The sequence below is a fragment of the Poeciliopsis prolifica genome, unplaced genomic scaffold (genome assembly GCF_027474105.1).
Source record: "Poeciliopsis prolifica strain line A6 unplaced genomic scaffold, Auburn_PproV2 SCAFFOLD001, whole genome shotgun sequence".
NCBI lineage: Eukaryota > Metazoa > Chordata > Actinopteri > Cyprinodontiformes > Poeciliidae > Poeciliopsis > Poeciliopsis prolifica.
In genome coordinates this window covers 6,179,875-6,198,778 of record NW_026562376.1, presented here as the reverse complement: position 1 = coordinate 6,198,778, position 18,904 = coordinate 6,179,875, and the positions used below count along the sequence as shown (strand labels likewise).

General features: G+C 39.6%; 2 protein-coding genes across 6 annotated transcripts in view; both read left to right on the top strand.

Annotated features, from left to right (window-relative positions):
- The window catches only part of ano3 (anoctamin 3), a 68,878-nt gene extending 64,636 nt beyond the window's left edge, over positions 1-4,242 (top strand). For all 4 annotated transcript variants that reach the window (XM_055044214.1, XM_055044128.1, XM_055044301.1 and 1 more), the window contains 2 exons: positions 86-275; positions 682-4,242. In XM_055044214.1, the coding sequence (XP_054900189.1) occupies positions 86-275; positions 682-864 (373 nt within the window). In that variant the 3' untranslated portion in view covers positions 865-4,242. The remainder of the gene's footprint in view (positions 1-85; positions 276-681) is intronic.
- Positions 4,243-9,914: 5,672 nt separating this feature from the next.
- Positions 9,915-16,619, top strand: LOC129370213 (uncharacterized). Of its 2 annotated transcripts, none has more exons than XM_055046111.1 (3): positions 9,915-11,173; positions 11,270-11,424; positions 13,778-16,619. In XM_055046111.1, the coding sequence occupies exon 3, from the start codon at positions 14,122-14,124 to the stop codon at positions 15,994-15,996; it is 1,875 nt and encodes a 624-aa protein (XP_054902086.1). In that variant the 5' UTR covers positions 9,915-11,173; positions 11,270-11,424; positions 13,778-14,121; the 3' UTR covers positions 15,997-16,619. The 2 variants fall into 2 exon arrangements, with proteins under 2 accessions (XP_054902086.1, XP_054902001.1); XM_055046026.1 differs by having other exon boundaries at positions 13,775-16,619.
- Positions 16,620-18,904: the final 2,285 nt, after the last annotated feature.

The following is an 18,904-nucleotide window of genomic DNA, read 5'->3' as shown; positions in this document are numbered from 1 at the left end:
TTTTTTAAAGATGTTTGCAGATCAAATATATCTGGAGGTGCAGAACTTGTTGTGTGATAGTTTCTTTTCTGTTCACTCGGCTCAGGTGCCTGCGAGGTTATATGAACAGCAGCTTGTCATGGTTTGACATGCAGGAGCTGAAGAACAGCAATGAGTCCATGTACTGCAGGTACAGAGACTACAGAGCGCCGCCCTGGAACACGGCGCCCTACGAGTTCACCCTGCAGTTCTGGCATGTGTTGGCTGCCAGGCTGGCATTCATCATCGTCTTTGAGGTCTGTCACTGCATATCTGTATATCTTGTATGCATGAGTCTGCATAAATGAGACAGGCGGCTAAAGCTAAATCCCTTCCAATGTCTGACTTTAGTATTCTTAGCAGCTTTAGATGTATTTTTATGCACTGTTATTACAAGAAAATCTTCAAGAGCTGCTTTAAGTTATTTTCTGTGGTTTAATTAAGTTATACTCCAAAGTAAAGCGACCAATCACATTTTATTACATTGCACATAGTTTTTCTTTATTTACAAAGGAAAACATGTGGCTATACATTCGTAAAGTTTGAGGTTCTTATTTGTCGTAGTGTGAAAAGGTTCAGATGTGTGATTTCTGTTTATTTAGAGTCCAAAATGTGAGTCAAAACTTCCTGCTGTGTATCAACTAGCTACGTTTCTATTTTCAGCACCTGGTGTTCGGCATCAAGTCCTTCATTGCGTACCTCATTCCGGATATACCGAAGGATCTGTACGACCGCATGAGGAGGGAGAAGTACCTGATGCAGGAGATGATATACGAGGCGGAACTGGAGCATCTGCAGAAAGAGCGAAAGAAAAACGGGAGGCGTTTTCACCATGAGTGGCCTTAGCCTCAGCTCCCCCTGACATGTCCACAGCTCATCACTCGGCCCTCAGCTCACCAACACAACCAACCCTCCTTTGCTTATTTATGTACGTTAGCTTTGAGAGTCTAGCTTTGCGCTGCTGGTAGAGTCTACACCAAAGACATCCTGTTGAGATCTTCTCCCTGAACTCCTCGTTGTGTTTTCTGCTCCCGTCCATCCAGCAGGTTGCCCTTGGATCTGTGCCCTGTCATGGCTTCAAGTGGGAAAACTTTGCAATTGTAATGTTTACTATGCAGATCAAGGGCTGCAGTCGACCTTTGCTCACTCTCAGCCCTGAGCCCGCAGCCTCTCTCTGTGTGGCAGCTAGCACTTTGCTTCGACTCTGCATGGCAGCTCGTTTCCTTCTCTATATCGTCGCCTTCAGCAGAGATGTGTGCGTGGCACTAAACGTTTCCTTGTTGCCAAGTGATTCTGGTGATTGTGGCTACCAAATAAAACGGACACTTCTCTTACAAACTAACTGTATATCACTGTTAAAGCATGTTCACTGACATTTTGCAGATATTTCACAAACTGCAAAGAGAAAAAAACTGAATTCAGATCACTTGTTGTGAAGGGTGTTGACATCCGTCCTGTGCATTTGATGAAGAAACCTATAAAGTGCATGGTAACACTGTTTTGTACCTTTTGATAGACAAACTCCTTGTCCTGATGCCTGGTGGTTCATGTGAGTGCAAGTTGTGAAGTTATCTCTGTGTTTCTGTTGATCTTGACTGTCTTGAGTTGAGGAAATGTAAACTTGGTGAAGTTTGATTGTGCCTGCAGTGTAAGAGCATCATCGCCCTCCACAGCATGGTCAGCGCAGGCCCTTTTCTTTCTTTCTTTCTTTTCTTTTTTAATCAGAGATGTTTGGTTTGGATGTCGGCTACACCTCAGTACCTTCTCGGGTCTCGGCGTCGGGGCGACGGTGTCTATATGTCGTAACTGGACTCCCGTCGTGAATAATGCACACGTTTGCTTTCCAGGATCCAGAAATCTGCTCTTCCGTTCGTCTCCCCGCAGTCTGTTTTTCATTTGCCACTGGAAGTCATGAAATGTGGTTGAAACGCGGATATCTTGGAAATACCTGTGGCTTGGATGTTCGGTTTGCAGACAACGTCCGTATGCTGTTCCTAAGTCGCAGAGCACGAGAAGCACACTTCTGTTCCAGTGTTTCAGAAAGCTGAAACACTGGAAACACAGAAAGTTCAGGAAGTTGAACTTCTTTAGACGTGGCGTTTAGATGTGTTCAGTTAAGACGCCGTTGATTTTAACTGCATGTTTCTTTCTAATGAACTTGAGGCGTAAAACAGTTCTGCTTTTTTTCTGCTAGATTTAGTCTGGATCTGGATCATTCCTCAGTCAAACACCCTAAAATTAAGAGTTTATTAGGCCTGGGGAAGCTATTTACACCTCATAAATCTTTAAGTGTATTTTATTGGGATTTACATAATAGACCAAGACAACGTAATAATCGTGACGTGAAGGAAAATTTACTTCCTTTTTTTTTTTTTTTTCAAATATCTGAAAAGTGTGGAATGCATTTGTATTCCGTAACTTTGAATATAATTCTAATTTAAAAAGAAAGTCTTCAAAGTTGTGTTTGTTTTCTGCCTCATAGGGACAGAAAACATTTGGGGGAGTTTGTTCTGATCTCTTGAGGTCACAGCGAAACTTTCCTTGCTCAAAGTCGGAAGAGGTGAACCGCAAAACACTTGCAGATGCATTTAGATTCTACAAAGTGTTGACTTGGGGACAGCTGTTATAAAAGCATGCTACTCTTTATAGATTTTTTTTTCTTGTAAAAACAAGTGTTGGAAAAAATTTAGTGCTTTTCTTTCACTTTGCTATTTTGTGTGTGTTGGTCTAACAAATAATTCTCATATAAATTACACTTGGGTTGTAATAAGGGGAAAAATGACAAAGTTCAAATATATTGGCTATTTTAACAAGGCGGTGTAGTAATGTCAGGGGGTGAGTGGCTCATACTTTTCTTATTCAGTTATAAATCATAAGAAGTTATTTATCAGGTGAAGGGATTACCCAGTAAGGCATTTTTATAAGTCTCAATTCATGCATTTTATGCTTTTCTACCTTTTCTTTTGCACTGTCAACCCAAGTTTCCATTTTCTCACACTGACAGACTGTGTAACGTCCACATTTCTCAGGTGTCCGCTGAATGTTTGCAGATGATCTGATTTCTATCCTATTTTATAAGATGCAAGCTTCCTTTTCTTGTTTTTGGGTTTTTTTTTTTTAGAAATATATTGTTATGCTTCAGTGCTCTTTGCATGACTTACTTGCACACTTGGTAGAAAGCTTTTTTTATTTTAACTCTTTTTTTTTCACTGCTGCCCTTAGCTTTGTGAAGTAGGTCAGAAATGTCCTCTTTCTGTGGAGACCCTGCTGTACGAAGAAGGTCAAAAAACTAATGACGCTTCCAGGTCAAGCTTAATCCAGTATTTTACTGTCTTACTGACATCAACTAGTTTTTAAAGAGTCTCTTCCCTGCGATGTGAACACTAAAAATCTATGCATGTCGTTATCCTCGAGTGCTACTTTTCTTTTCAGCAGAAGCAGATGTAGATGCACTGGTACGTTCGTACTGTAGAGTATGCATGTATTTAGCGGCTGCTTTTTGCAGAGCCAGCGTCTGTAGAGTTATTGCACATATCACCTCTACTTTTTTCAGTGTTGTTCATTTTTGGAGTCACGTCAAGGTTTTATATTGAAGGAGTATTTTCTAAGTCACAGCTTTGGACTCTGCACTGTTTAAAACCATCTGTCTGGAAATTTCAAGAAGATTTAGATGTAAATCCTCAGAGTTCTGTTTGGACTCTCGTTTGGGAATCACAAAGATGTTTTTCCAGGAAAGGCCCGAGAATTTAACCTAAAGGCAAACAAGTGGGGTGGGGGGTACTAGGAATGACCTTGGATGACCCTGTCACTTATCATTTCTGAATGGCTCTTCATCTGTTCACCTTTTCGCAGGTATAAATGCTGCACAGCGGTGGAAAGGTGCTTCTCCAGCCTTCTACCTGTGGCAATAGCACAACAATAGTGTTGTATGAGAAGTAATAGCGGCGTGACTTTGCACATGTTTGAAAACATAGCAGTCCAGAGGGGGGTTAAGCTTTTGCCTCCTGATAGGATCATGCTTGAGCAACGATGTAGTTGATGTGGAAGCACAGTGACGTCAGCTCATACATTTAACTCTAGTAGGATAATATGTCTGTATCAATAGCATTGTTTACTTCATTCCTGTTTACATGTAAAAACATTGAACTGTATGAAAGTAGTGTAAAATACTTTGGATATCACTCTTTTCTGTAATAAATCATGGATTGTAGCTTTTAAATTAAATCTCGTTTTTTTTCTTATTACCATATAATAAGAAATATAACGATATATTCCCAGATAGACACCTGATCGATATCAATAAATATTACATGAGACTGAATTTTCAATAGTTTCACTGAACTCTGATCCAGAACCGCACGGCATTCTGGGAGATGTAGGCAGAGAAATAACTTCAGCCACAACCAGTGAAGGAAGTTTGATGACATCAACTAACTCTCTCACTCTTTGGTTACCTAACAACAACACTACTTTAAAAAAAAAACTGTCACTATTTGTTACAAGTTTGGCATTATTTCAAATATTTAAACCAACCAGTAATTATCAACATCAGCTGATATTAAACGTTTCTGTCTTGGGTACATTTTTCAGTCAGATCCAGCATGACCAGAAGAAATGGCTGTGGGCATTTATTATCCTAAACATTGTTCAAGCTGAACTAAATCTGCTTATGGAGCAAACTGAGGCCCGCCAAAACGCAGACATTATTTTCTTCTTCTGTTATTACAGACCGCAAAACCTCCAGGCCAGAGACCGTTCACATAACATACGGTTAAAGAAGATTGGGTTTCTACAACAAAATCTCTCTTGCAGTATTATTCGACCACATCATTGGGGCTCACGTCGTTGCTGCTTGGCCCTGGATGGTGACTGCTTTTCCATCTTGCACAGGCCTTGATTTTTTTTTTGCTGTGAGATCTAAATACAGCAAAAGAAACATCAGAGCTCTGATGACAGACGGTTCATGCTTTAATTATTTCCTCTGTCATGTTGCCCACGCCATGATATTTCCTTTCACCTTCGCTGACTAACAGACTTTACATAATGGTCCGAGCTGATTTCACATTCTCAAGGCTGGATCCTACGGAAGAAAACAAAGAGAACGTTTCTTTAAAGTGCAGCAGTATTGCTTCATGTAAATCCATGCTGATGCTGAACGCCTCAGGCAGAAATCCAGACATGTTATGGGTTAACAAAATCACTAAACTGAAGGCAAAAGAAAGTAACAGAGAGAGAGAAAGAAAAAAACAACCCTATAATGTGATTAACTGTGCAACAAATGATGTCATCTGTAGATTAATGTCTTTTTGCTGCAGGGTTTGAATAAAAATATATACTTACAGCAGTGAACATAACCCAAATAGAGATGTAAAGATTAGACGTTTTATGGCTTTCAAGTTTAAATTTCAATTGATTTGATTTTCTTCTTCCAAAGGAGCATAACATGTAAAGAGACTATTCCTCTATCTGGTTCTTTTTTATATTTTTAATATCATGTAAAGAAAGTGTAAGCACATTCAAAATTCAGTTTTCAAAGTATAATTTCCATCTTTTATTGAAGGAAAAGGTTTCCCAAACCAACCTGGGAAAAAATAATCAGGCCCTCATCAGCTAAATGTTTAGGCCGTTCTTTTCTTATAGTTGAATCATGAACACTGATTTTATCAAAGGTGAATAAGAAATGAGGCACTTTGAATGCTTTTCCAGATTTTTTTTGTGTCTCCTGGATTAATCATTAATGTATTTGTGGAGCAATTTGGTTCTCCTGCAGAGATTCAATGCTATTTTTGTTTTCTAAAACCTTACAATTGGCTTGGTGTTCCTTTTCAGACTGATAGATGTCAATGACTTCAACGATTTGTTTCTCTCTTTTTTTAGCCTACTTCATGTTGTCAGACAGGTCCTAGATTAGTGATTTGTTAGTAATTTTGATCTTCAGTCTGACAGTAATCAATCAGGCTTTGGTGTGATTAGGGAAACAGTGTCTCTTTACAATTTATTTATGATTTCACAAAGATAGGAGGGATTGAATTAGATGTTTCTCTAAATGAATGAAATCATTTTGTGAAAAACCAAATTGTGGACTTATATTACGTTAATATGATAGCGCAGTTGCTTCAGAAAGGTAAAAGTAGAGGATTCTCTATTTGATTTAAGCATTAAAGTACATAATGTTGATTAATGTGGATATATATTTTTAACAAGTTGGAAAAAATATAAAAGTTTTGACCTTTTGGTCAGAGCAGGGGAAATTCCTGTCTCTACCAGTAGATCTCTAAACCAAACCATTTGGCCTTATGCAAACAGCATGGGCCTCACTTTGTTGATTTATAACCAATGATAATACAGGGGAGAAAATCCTTGTGGTAAAAAAGCAATAAAATTGTATTTTTCTAACTTCTGCACCTGACATGGAAAATGAACCCTGGTTATTCATAAAATATGTTTTGTCAGTGTATCACCCTGTGGTGGCTTTTTTTTTCAAGGGCCCCAAAGTGGGAGCCTTTGGCTCAGTGTATCACTAAAACAACCAGATCAGACAGGAATCCAACCACAGACTCGATGTTCCAGTGACTTCGACCAGCTTCAGGCCTCAGACACGAGTTCCTCCTCTCCACACACACCTCTGAGCGAGCGGCGTCATGAAGCAGAACGGACTGTGAGGATAATCCGTGGGGGTGCTGCTGCAGCTGTCATAAATCCAACTGATCTGTAATCAGGACCTGGCTGCAGAGGACAAAAGAGTCAAAGCAGGAAGGTCTACAAATCACAACAGGATGCAGCTGGGTGAGCAAAGAGAGAAAGGAAAAGATTTCTAGATCATAGGATGTTATTTCTACTTATTTCACTTCTTACTGCGTAATTTACTTTGTGTTAGTTTACTTTAGATGCTCCGATCAGTCCCCTGGTGTTTGAAATTGTCCAGTTTTCCTGGTTTTAGGTGACAATTGGCAGGTCAGTTCTGGAAAAAGTGTTAAATTGTTGTAAAATGCTTCACGCCCAAGAACTTCTACTTTTATTTCAGTTTTCAAACATATCAGCTTTTTTTGTGTGTGTGTGTTTGTTTTCAGTTTTTCGGTGAAATATTTTTTTCTTTTTCTGTTGATTCCAAAAGAACCTGCAGCACTTTTAGTTTTGCTTTTGTTCTTAACATATTTAATTGTATTTATTTTTAAGGATACTTTTGAATAGCCATTTTTTTATTTGAATTATTGCCAGAGATTATTTATTTCACACTTATTTTACATCTTCATTTTTATGTCGTGACGGTTAGAAGCCAAGTTGTGATATAATTTTTCTCATTCTTTTTTTATTTTTACTGAACTGTTCAGCTGTTCAAACAATTATGTTTGAAAACACAACTGAAACATGACTTTAGTTTAAGTTATTTTAACATATAATCATGTTTTACTAATAAATAAACTGATGATTGTGCAGTGTAGGACTGTATAAAAAATAACTCAAGATTTAATGTCACTGATTAATTTTTAGTTAAGTGTATTTTAAATTTTGTGTTCTTGTTTTACTCACTTTGCTCGATATATCTGTATTTTGTAATATTGTAAAACACCCCAGTATTTCTCTTAATCCACAATTTAACGACGTAAACCTGCCTGTCTTGTAAAGTTACTTTAAAGCTCATTTGTTGTGCGTTGATGCAATAAACCAAAGTGAACTGGGTTCCTGTTAAGCCATCAACACTCATCAACGTCTGAAGGGAGCAAATTTATTTGAGAAAACCTGAATAACGAAATATTTCTTACGGATACCAACAAGAAATTCTAAACCTCCGGCTTAAAACTTACATATTTCTGGATGTTCGTTTTCCCTGCAAGCAAAATTAAACTCAGAAACAAACAATAACTTCTTAGAGGTCTTGACCACACCTCTTTCTATTCTATGCTTCGTTAAATAACATCTCCTGTTTTTTCAAACTTCAGGGATTCATACAGCTCACCTGCACAACCTGCTCTTGGCAAGGCAGATCGTCGCTTTGTCTTTTTCTGCTACGGATGAAAACCCGTCTGACCAGAAGAAGAAGGTGATCGAGGGAAGAGGAAGAAACTGCAGAAATATCTGGAGGTTGCACTCAGATGCTCTTTGTGTTTTTAGTGACATCTGTGCAGTGACTAAGTATCAGATTTCAAATTTTAAACATTATGTTTAATGAATTACGTGTAGCCTACATGTTGTGGAAGTTTAAATGAACAAGTTGTGCTGTACTCATTAACTATTCATTGCACTATTTTAAATAAAGATATTAACTAGCCTTAAAAAATCTCAATAGTAAGCACTTTCCCCAGCAGGGATGTTTGAAACTCTAATATTTATCTTTCTGTGCACATGAATAATTAAGTGAAAGCAGCAGCTCAGTAAAGACAGCAGCCTGCAGGCCCAGGTTTAAACTTTTGGCTCGGCAACACGGGGATTCAAATGTGAATCAAGTGGAAAAATAGATGAATAAAAGCACTGATGCTAAAGGTAATGAATGAAAATCAGCCTGCTGACTCCTTTCCCCAGAGGTTTTATTCTCTCTTTGCGACGCTGTTTGTTTTATTTGTAATCTGTTAATATATAAACAACTCACTTCCTCAGTAATGTCAGAATGAGACTTCACATCACACTAATAAATTGTGTTGCGTTAACAAATTTGTTAAAATTGCAGAAACAGTCCAGGAAGGAATGCTAACCTCCTTTCTCCATTTGCAAAAGTCCTAACCGCTGAACAACCATGCAGCCCATTTTTCAAACACAAATATTCTTCATTCTGACTAGTATTTGGATGAGAGTCTCCCTCCAACGAGCGTCATATGTCTCCCCACCTCTTTCTCATGACTCCGCTCACAACATATCCGGTTTTAGATGTTAACCAGAAAGGCAATGAATCCTTGTTTACATACTTTGACTAAAACCCCGGACCAAAGTGGGAAAAGGAGATCAGATGCAGAAATTCCTAAGTTAATACACTGGACAGCATCAACTCCACCCAGCCCCTCCAGCCAATAGCTTTTCTTTCACTCTGCTGATTACTTTTGCTCCACTTGCATGATTTTCTTTATCTTTATTTCGCCAGAATAAAAACCCACTGAGATTGAAAACCTCTTTATCAAAGACGTTCAGAACAAGATTCAGCAACAAATTCAACACAAACGTTACACAGTTAATATGTGAAGGTACATAAGACAGACACATGACATCAAATCAGCTTCAGCAACGTTTAGTTTGGATGTGAAGCCACAAAATGAGATTAATTGAATCTCAAAATTTTGCTACTTTACCTGCTTGTTCTTATCTAGTTTATTTTTCCTGTTACTATAAACCATTTCTTATCTTATCTTATCTTATCTTATCTTATCTTATCTTATCTTCACCCCCAACACAACCGTCCCTCTAAGTGAATGAAAAAACAAATTATTTTTTTGTGTTTTAATTTATTTCTTGCTGGTTCAAATGCAGTTATTGCTTTCATTTTAGCATTATAATTTCACTGATGACTGAATTAAATGACTTATGTCTTGTTTTGTACGGCACTGCTCCTCTTCGTGGTATCAATCTGGGAGGGTTTATTATGAGCAGTCTTATTTTTTATCTATTTTGACATTCTTTCACTTTGAGTTTCACCATCTGGGTTCCTGCTCAGGCAGCTCTTACCTGTAGACAAAATAACTCTGAAATGAAGGATTAAGTGGAAACTACGGCACTGAGTTGAAATGACTTCAGCGTAAAGCTGCGAGTTTGCTGCTCCTCTCTTCAGCCTCCCCCGCGGCCTGCTCAGACTCCTGCACTCAGATCAGCCAGAGAGAAACACACACAGATGGCATGAAACAGCAGAGGATCAACAACAACATCCCTTCCAACTCCACTAAAGTTTTATTTGTTGTTACATGTGTTGCTGCCTCTGCTTCCAGGCAGTTTCACCCTTGGCGAGCTGATCAGCTGGGTTTATCTGTGTTTGGCCTGCGAAACTGCGTGTTTGTTCAGGTGTGTAACTCATAGAAGGAGAGAGAAACCTTTGCAGACTGAAGCTCTTATCCAGTGCTGCAGTCAGATGAGAAACAATATTTTAAATAAAACAAAACAATTCACCGCTCTCATTATTCGTGCTGTTTCGACTGAAGAACAGTTGCAACATTTTGGATAATTTCCTCCTGTTTTTTTGGACTAAACAGTATTTTTACAGACATCATACTGACCCAATTCGTGAGCAAATGTAGAACATCCCTCATAAATCTTTGTGGTAAAGAAGATAAACGTGTCAAACAAAGTCATGAAGGTTTACACGAAGTGAGCGATCCAGCAGAGAGAGCAGCACTTACACTGAAAGTAACGCCTTTGAGGAAATAATAGCAGAGATATGAAAAACGTTGAGTGAACTTTTCACCCAGCAGCAGTTTTCTCTCAGCTCTCTCTACCCAAAGAAAGATACTGGTAACTCTACGTTGGAAGAACGGGGCCACTTTATCATTTTATAAATCTGAACCGAAGCAAAACATCAGGCGTTCCTCAAGGTTCCAGTCTTGGGCGACTTTTTTTATTTTTAACATTTACATGATAGTTTTGTCCAACATATTCATGAGAGGATGGGACAGATTGTCCACCATCTTAAGACAGAAGTCACTGTTTTTGATCCCAAAAATACAATGTGAATGTTAGATAAATTGTAGATATCATTATTGAATATTTGTTGTGTCATGTACCTTTATAATGTTCTTGCCTTATATACTTTTATTTGTTTTGTTTCATCTTAGCATTAAGAATGTTTCTGTGTTGTTGAATTACTCTGATTCCTTTCTCAGAAGGCCTCACTTGAGGAAAAGCAGTGAAAGCAGCTTCCTGCAGGGTTATCTCTCAGCGGAAAGCTCTGCCTCCTTGACCTGTTAGAAAGCTATAAAACCAGCGCCGTGAAGACGTACAACTTGCTCTGTTTAACCCGGTGTCTGGAACCAGATAATCTAGTGCAAGATAGCTTGTGTTTTTAGCTAGTGATTGTCATTGGCGCTGCAACTATGTGATGAAGTGTTTACCCCTCCCTTTAGGGTTGCAGCGTCCTTTGTGATAGGGATCCTGAAAGCAATAAAAAGAGAGGCGCAGGCAAATGTGGTTTCAGAGCAGAAGGAGTTTTGTAGCTGAAAACACATCTCTGTCTGTTCTTCTCGTAAGTTAACAAAAAATCAAACTCTCTTGTCTTTCCTACGTTTGTTTAATCTGTATTTAATAGATGTCAAACTTGACATTTACTTGGTCCTTACAGGAAGGATTCCAGCAGGTGTGCTGGACCCCAGTACAGACCGTGAGCACGACAAGTTTGCTAGTGGAAACTTATCAGAACCTGTTCGAGGGCTGTCGCTAGGCCTGCCTGCTGGGAACTCAAGGTTGACGACACTCCAAGGAAAGGCGACAGGAAAGGTGAGTGACTCTTGTTTAAAAGTGGCGAGTGACTGAGGCTCAGAAAACCCTGTAAATTCTGGACTCTAACAGGTAAAAAATAGTGCACAAAACCCGTGAAGTCCTCGCGGGTGTAAAGGTGTAAAGCCTGGTGCTGCAAGTGTTGAGACCTTGTCCTGTTGTGGGCAACGGGGTCCGACTAATACCCGTGGTAAAAGTCCGGCGAAAACAGGCGCCTAAAAACGCAAAAAGTGTGACTGTGAGAATGATTGGAGGTATAAATACCATCTGGTATTTTATCTCATATAAAACTGTAGGGCTGTAAGCAGCAAACCTCTTGTGGATGCACAGGTAAGAACTCTCCACTCGAAAGAGTTGAAGCGGGAGTTACCACAACAGGTTGTTTAAATTGCTGGCCTACTGAACAGATCTCCAGTTTCTAGGACTCCCTAGGCGTCGACAAACTGGACCAAATTTCATTAAAAAAATAAAATAAAAAATGGGGAAAGGGATAAGTAAAAATAAGCCAACAGACAGTTTAAAATCAAATGACTGGAAATATGTCGAAGATCAGGATGCACGCAAAGTAAAACATTTAGACAAATGGATGACAAAGTATAACTTTCACGGCCATCTAAATTCACAAAAACTAACTTTGCTGCAGGATAACATAAAACAAAAAACAAAGTCAAATAAAAAGAAAATGCATGAAGAAGGGTATGACCATGTAAAATTTTGGTTAGAATTAGCACTAAAAAGAGAAAATGGGGAAAGAAATCTAAAACAAAAGTGTAGAACAGAGTAAAGAAAAGAATTTGATGTTCTATAGAAACGAGGATAATGAGACAGGCAGCGCAGCAGCAAGCAGGAGGAGGGGGTGAGTATAGACACAACAACACAGAAGGGGAAAAACAAGAAGAACAGAGTGTAAAAATATTCCCCGAGTTGCCCTCCCCCCTGGAATACGAGCAGAAAGATCGTGAAGGACCTGACACTAGATCAAAAGGAGGAAAGTATGAGTGGTCTAAACAATTGAGAGAGAGCCTGGTGCAGGGAGCCACAGCGCCTTCTCTCCCTCCCCCATGTTGTCCTTCAGCAGGGAGAGATAGTCCGCCACGGAAGAAGGAGAAGCAGCTACTGACTGGGTGGCTACTTCTACAAACTTAGAAATTAGTGCATTCATTCTAGAAAAGCATTGTTCTGGACACTGACAAATGTTGCTTACAGAAGAGGAGGAAGTTCTCCTAAAGGACATTCCTGACAGGTTGTGGTCTAAAGGGCCCACAGCTGTGGGTCTAGTAAACGGAGCCTTGCCAGTGCAGATTAGCCCTAAAGTGGAATTTAGACCAGATGAAGCAGAAGAGGCACTTTGTAGAAGAACTGCACTAGCTCTATCAGATGGTGGATTGTAGAGGTCATTTTATGACCTTGGTACTGGTTCAACAGCATGGTGATAAAATGAGACCGTTAGCATATTTCTCTCTCAGACTTGAGAGTGTGGCGTGCGCCTCACCACTTCTGCCGCTTCTATGGCAGTAGAAGTCAGTCCTCCTATAGTCCTGTTCCACCTATTAAGATTAAAAGTACCACATGTGGTCTCAGCACTATTATTGCAGACAAGTATGACATTCTTGTCACCTGCTAGACATCTCTCATGTATGTCCACCCTCTTGTCTCAACCCCATCTGACTATTGAAAGATGCACGGTTTTAAATCCTGCAACACTGTTACCTGTCCCAGACGACGGTACAAATCAAACTTATGGAAAAAGACCCTAAGAGACATGCAACAATTAAGTCCTCAAAATGAAAAGGATTTGTGGATAAAAAATGGAGCAAAAATAGAAGATGATATCTATAAATGATCTGCTAATAAGCATATCCTACCAAAAAATCTCTAAACGGGCTGCAATATTGAGCCGTGGCGTCTCGCATGTCTCAGCAGGAGGGATGGTAGGACAGATACATCAATATTATACCACTTATGGATTTATTTCCTATTCAAAACAGTTTTGTAGGGCCTGTTTAATATGCGCTAAACACAAGCCTAAAACCGCATAGAGGAAAATTTCCTGACCCGCAATATCCATTTCAAGTAAAACACATGAACTTCATAGAATTGAAGGGAAAAAGTACTGTTTAGTAATAATTGATGCTTTCTCCAAATGGATTGAACTTTTTCCCACTAAAAACCCAGATGCTTTAACAGTAGCAAAAGTATTTTACAAGGGCTTCCACCCTTTGAAACCCTATTTGGGAGGCCGTATAGATTGCCACAGCTTAAAAATCAATGGGAAATGGATGATGAAGCTAATTTAGCTGAGAGCCATGTTAGCCAAAAACAAACTGAAGATCTCTCTTCTGTGTCCCAGCAGAAAACCTGATTAGTGGAGCCCGGAGATTGGGTGCTAATAAGGAGCATAAGGAAGAAACACTGGCACTCTCCTCAGTGGGAAGGACCGCACCAGGTGTTGCTGACCACTCCCACGGCTGCAAAAATAGCAGAACGGTCAACTTGGGTACATTTAACACGCTGCAAAAAGGTCATTTCACCTCAACAGTAGCTGGAAAGCGAGCTCGGGACGCTCACCGACCTGCAGGGCAAAGTCCAGCGTACAAAGGGGGTAAAACCAAATAGTTTTACCATCTCAAAACTGGTGAAGATTGTCCACAACCCTGTAGTGTCTTTAGGAGCTGAACGGACTTGCACATTAATGAAATGGCGAATAAAAATATGGTTTTTGTTTTCGCTTTGTGTTTTCATCTGGGAACAACTCATGTCATAAATGAAACAAGTTATTCTTGTAGCACTGCTAACGGAATAAGGATGGGCATTCAGGTATGCTTTCCACCTCGTTCTACTATCACTGTTTTAGTCCCCTGGGAAAGTATGGTGTCAGAAAACTACAGAGATTACACTTGGTATATGACAAATGATGTTTTCAACACCGGCTGGGAAACTTTAGTGGCTGACGAGGGGAATAAATGGACAAGAGACTGGGGTACCACCACATACGCACAACATCAGAAACAGATACTTAGCATTTCACGTACAGACGAAGGAATACGGATAGGTATTAACACGGCCACACATCCCTTGTTTCCTCCTAGTGCAAGGAAGAAAAAGCCTGACGCAACATGCTGGGAATTCTACTTGTGGGCTTTTACATCAGGGGCTGATCCAAAGTTTCTAACAGTTCTCTGTGAGGAGTCTAAGGAAGGCGGGGGAAGCGCTACTTCTCCGTGGACAGTAGGGGTGAAGGTAAAAGAGGTAGAAACCATTGATGACTGGTTCAAAGTTAACACAGGTGTGTCAGGGCAAATTAATAACTGGTTATTAATGGTAGAACAGGCTGCAAAAATGGCTAAGCAAGATTGTGTCGTATGTATGGAATCAAGGCCTCTACTTCATGTGACCCCAGCAATCATTTCAGAACAATGTTTATTAGAAGTGATGAGTAAAACTAATCCCAATAGCGCCTGTGTGATTTATGATTCAGTATTTCCCCTTGCAGCAGCTGATGAAGAGAAACCTTTCTTTTCTAAGAAGGTAGCTCCGGGTAACTTCTCATGTGTTAACATAACAGGAAGTGGAAAAAGATTGGGAAGTCTTTCAGGTACTATGTGTGCTACTGTTCTCTCTGTAAACAATGATTTTAACCCTGTTTCTCGTGCAGATGTCTGGTGGTGGTGCGGTGACGACAGAATTTTTGATAGATTACCTCGAAATGTAGCAGGGTTATGTGCATTAGTTTCTTTATTATTACCAGTTTCCGTCTATCCTATGTCTGCAGAACATCTAACACACACTTTGACTAGCATTATGCCTCAGCAGTGGCATCATTTACAGAAACGAGAGCTAACATGGAAACATAATGATGCTACATACATCGATGCCATTGGGGTCCCTCCTGTTGTACCTGATGAATATAAATTGACCCACCAAACTGCAGCAGGTTTTGAATCTACAATTTGTTGGTGGTGTTCGGTGAACAAAAGCGTGGACAGAATCAACTTCATCCATTTCAACGTACAAAAACTGGGCAACCGGACACAGGCTGGGTTTGAGGCGGTTCATGAGCAGCTGGCCACTACCTCACTGATGGCTTTCCAAAACCGCATAGCTTCTGACATGCTGCTGGCTGAACTAGTGGGAGTGTGTGCTATCTTTAGAGGAAGGTGCTGCACCTTTTTGCCCAACAACATAGCAGCTGATGGGAGCCTGACGAAGGCCATTGTGGGGCTCCGTACCCTTAATGGCAAAATGAAAGAGCTCTCTGGAGTGAATACTTCCATGTGGGATGAATGGATGAATGTTTTTGGAAAATACCGAACCCTAGTGTCCTCTGTGTTAGTATCAATGGCAGTCTTTGTTGCCATTGTAACCTTGTGCGGATGCTGTTGTATTCCTTGCCTGCGCTCTTTGTTAAACCGTCTCATTTCCACAGCAATTTCTCCCATGAAGGACCAGATGACACACATGTATCCTTTATTAGCCAAAGATCCTGAGGCTGACAAAGAATACTCTGATGAGGATTCTTCTGACCTGTATCCAGATCCTAATTTTTGGGCTGAGTACCATCCTAAAGTGTAAGCATATTTGCGTTCTTACAAATGAACTCCCAGCTGAAAATCGTTTGAAGTGGCTGTTTAGGAGGGATATGAGAATTAGAACAAATATGTGACAAACAGGGGGAAATGTTAGGTAAATTGTAGATATTATCATCAAATATTTGTTGTGTCATGTACCTTTATAATGTTCTTGCCTTATATACTTTTATTTGTTTTGTTTCATCTTAGCATTAAGAATGTTTCTGTGTTGTTGAATTACTCTGATTCCTTTCTCAGAATGCCTCACTTGAAGAAAAGCAGTGAAAGCAGCTTCCTGCAGGGTTATCTCTCAGCGGAAAGCTCTGCCTCCTTGACCTGTTAGAAAGCTATAAAACCAGCGCCGTGAAGACGTACAACTTGCTCTGTTTAACCCGGTGTCTGGAACCAGATAATCTAGTGCAAGATAGCTTGTGTTTTTAGCTAGTGATTGTCATTGGTGCTGCAACTATGTGATGAAGTGTTTACCCCTCCCTTTAGGGTTGCAGCCTCCTTTGTGATAGGGATCCTGAAAGCAATAAAAAGAGAGGCGCAGGCAAATGTGTTTCCAGAGCCGAAGAAGATTTGTAGCTGAAAACACATCTCTGTCTGTTCTTCTCGCGAGTTAACAAAAAATCAAACTCTCTTGTCTTTCCTGCATTTGTTTAATCTGTATTTAATAGATGTCAAACCTGACAGTGAAAAACTAGGACTCAACTAAACTATACGAGCAAAAACATAAAGGACTCAGATGTAAGTTTTCAACATCCAATTAAAGTTAATAACTTTATAAATCAGCCTGCTACCATCTTAAAAACATTGGACTGACTTCCTGGTTGTAAACAGATACATTTTAAAAGCATTTTCTTGTTTACGAGGCAATAAACGCGTCAAAGGATAGTACAATGCTGCTGCTTAGGTTTGAACGACAGTACAGTGTGTCGACTCTCTCAGGTCATCTGTTGTCTGTTTGTTGAGTCTTTGGAGAACCAGAGATAAAAACAAGAGGAGACAATTAGCTCCTGAGCTCTGGAAGAAAACTGCTTGAAAAACTAAGATGTGCAGAAATTGTGGGCACATTAAAATGTTAATGGAACAACCTGTAAAATTATATAATTTACAATGCAGAGTCTAAAACAGAGCTAAAAGAGTAAATGAAATTCAGCGGTTAGAGGAGAAATTGCTCATTATAATTTTGTTCCTACGCAACTATTTAAACTTTTTAATCATTACTGCTTTAGCAAAGGCTTTTTTTCCCTAGTTATATTTATTTTTATTTTTCAGTCTTGAATATTGAGGGGGAAAAAGGAGAAATTGTGAGGATATGGATGTTTGTGTGTTTCTGTTAATTTAGTCCCTGTGTTGTGGCCTTTTACCCCTGATTGATCCCAGCTGTCGCTTGTTTCCTCTGATTATCCACCTGTGTTTCTCATCCCACCTGTATTCGCTGCTCCCTGTCAGATCCTTGTCGTGTGTCACCAGTTGTGCCTGTCTGTCGAGTTTAGGTCCAGCTAGCCTCATTGTTCACCTGTGCTGCCTGGATTTCTGTTCTCTTTTGTGATTCTCATTAAAAACATCATTTCTCGCTACAACCTGGGTCCGGCCGTGTCCTGTTCTCACCTGGATTTCATGACAGAACTTACAATGCATCTGAGATTTATTCTGAATTCAACTTGACAATAATTTCTTAAAGATTTGGGGAAAATAAGCTCTAAGTTCTTAACCTCTAATCTGCCTCCTGTCTGTCCTACGTCGGAGAAATTTCAGCTTTCAGGGACAAGAAACAGAAGGCAACTCTGGAGGATCATGCTGGATTCACACAATAATAATCTAGTTTCAATAGTCCTGTTCTGATACAGGCGTCAGTCTTTATAAACCACTCATAACAGCCTCAAAAGAAATTTACACACAGAATTTTTCCAACCATTCTTCGTGATGCTAGTTTTAAAGTTTGGCCATGCAGCCTCCTGAACCTTTCAGTTTTCCTTGAGCCACTGTTGGCTCTTTGCTCCTGATAAAGCCTCTAAGTCTGCTTTCATCCTGCTGCTCCGATCCGCTTTCTGCTCTCAGCTGATAACGCAGAGCAGAATATGATGCGCTCACGGCTGGCAGCTCTGCTGTACATTTTTCAATTCTACTCTATTTAATTTGAATCATCTGATTGAACCTGGCCAGTTGTGTATTATCTTCTAGAAAACTGTATTTTTAAACCCTCCATTTGGTGTTGCATAATAACTACATAGATATTGTATGTTCTGAGGATGGATGGATTAAACAGAGAGCCGTGTTTACAGCTCCCCATATGTTTCCAGTTCTTCTGTATGGTGCCGACACACTGAGAGCCATAACTGAGACCGCCCTGTGACGGCCTGATTATCCGACACAGGATGTTCAGTGGAGGAGACTCCAGCACAGTGGGAGGAGGCAGGGGGTAAAGGGAGCTCTCTCTGTGTACAACAATGAAATCACCTCTCTGGATAAATAATAAAACATCTTCGTTTTGTAAATTCTGTTTTTCAGGAACTGGTGGGTTTTGGACAAGTAAACACTGAGCTGAAATAAGTGCAACGTGTCATTAAAAAGCTGGAATCTTGTGTAATAGTTTAAAATAAACACTGATTACCTTAACTAAAAAGGCAAATATAAAATCCTTTTTTATTTTAGAAAGATCTTATTTTTCTAATATCTACCCACTAATAGTCTAAAAATTTTGTGTTCTGATCTAAAACCACAAAATGGTTTGAATCACTTAAAGGTTGTTTGGCAACAGATTAATTTGTGAAAAAAATTTTAAAAATCCCAGAAATACCTCCAAAGTAGTGAAAATAATGTTTGTCTGTGTGGCGTTTTAGGACAATGAGTCTTGTTTTTAATGTCAATAAGGTATAATTGAAAGAACACAAATAAATCTTTGT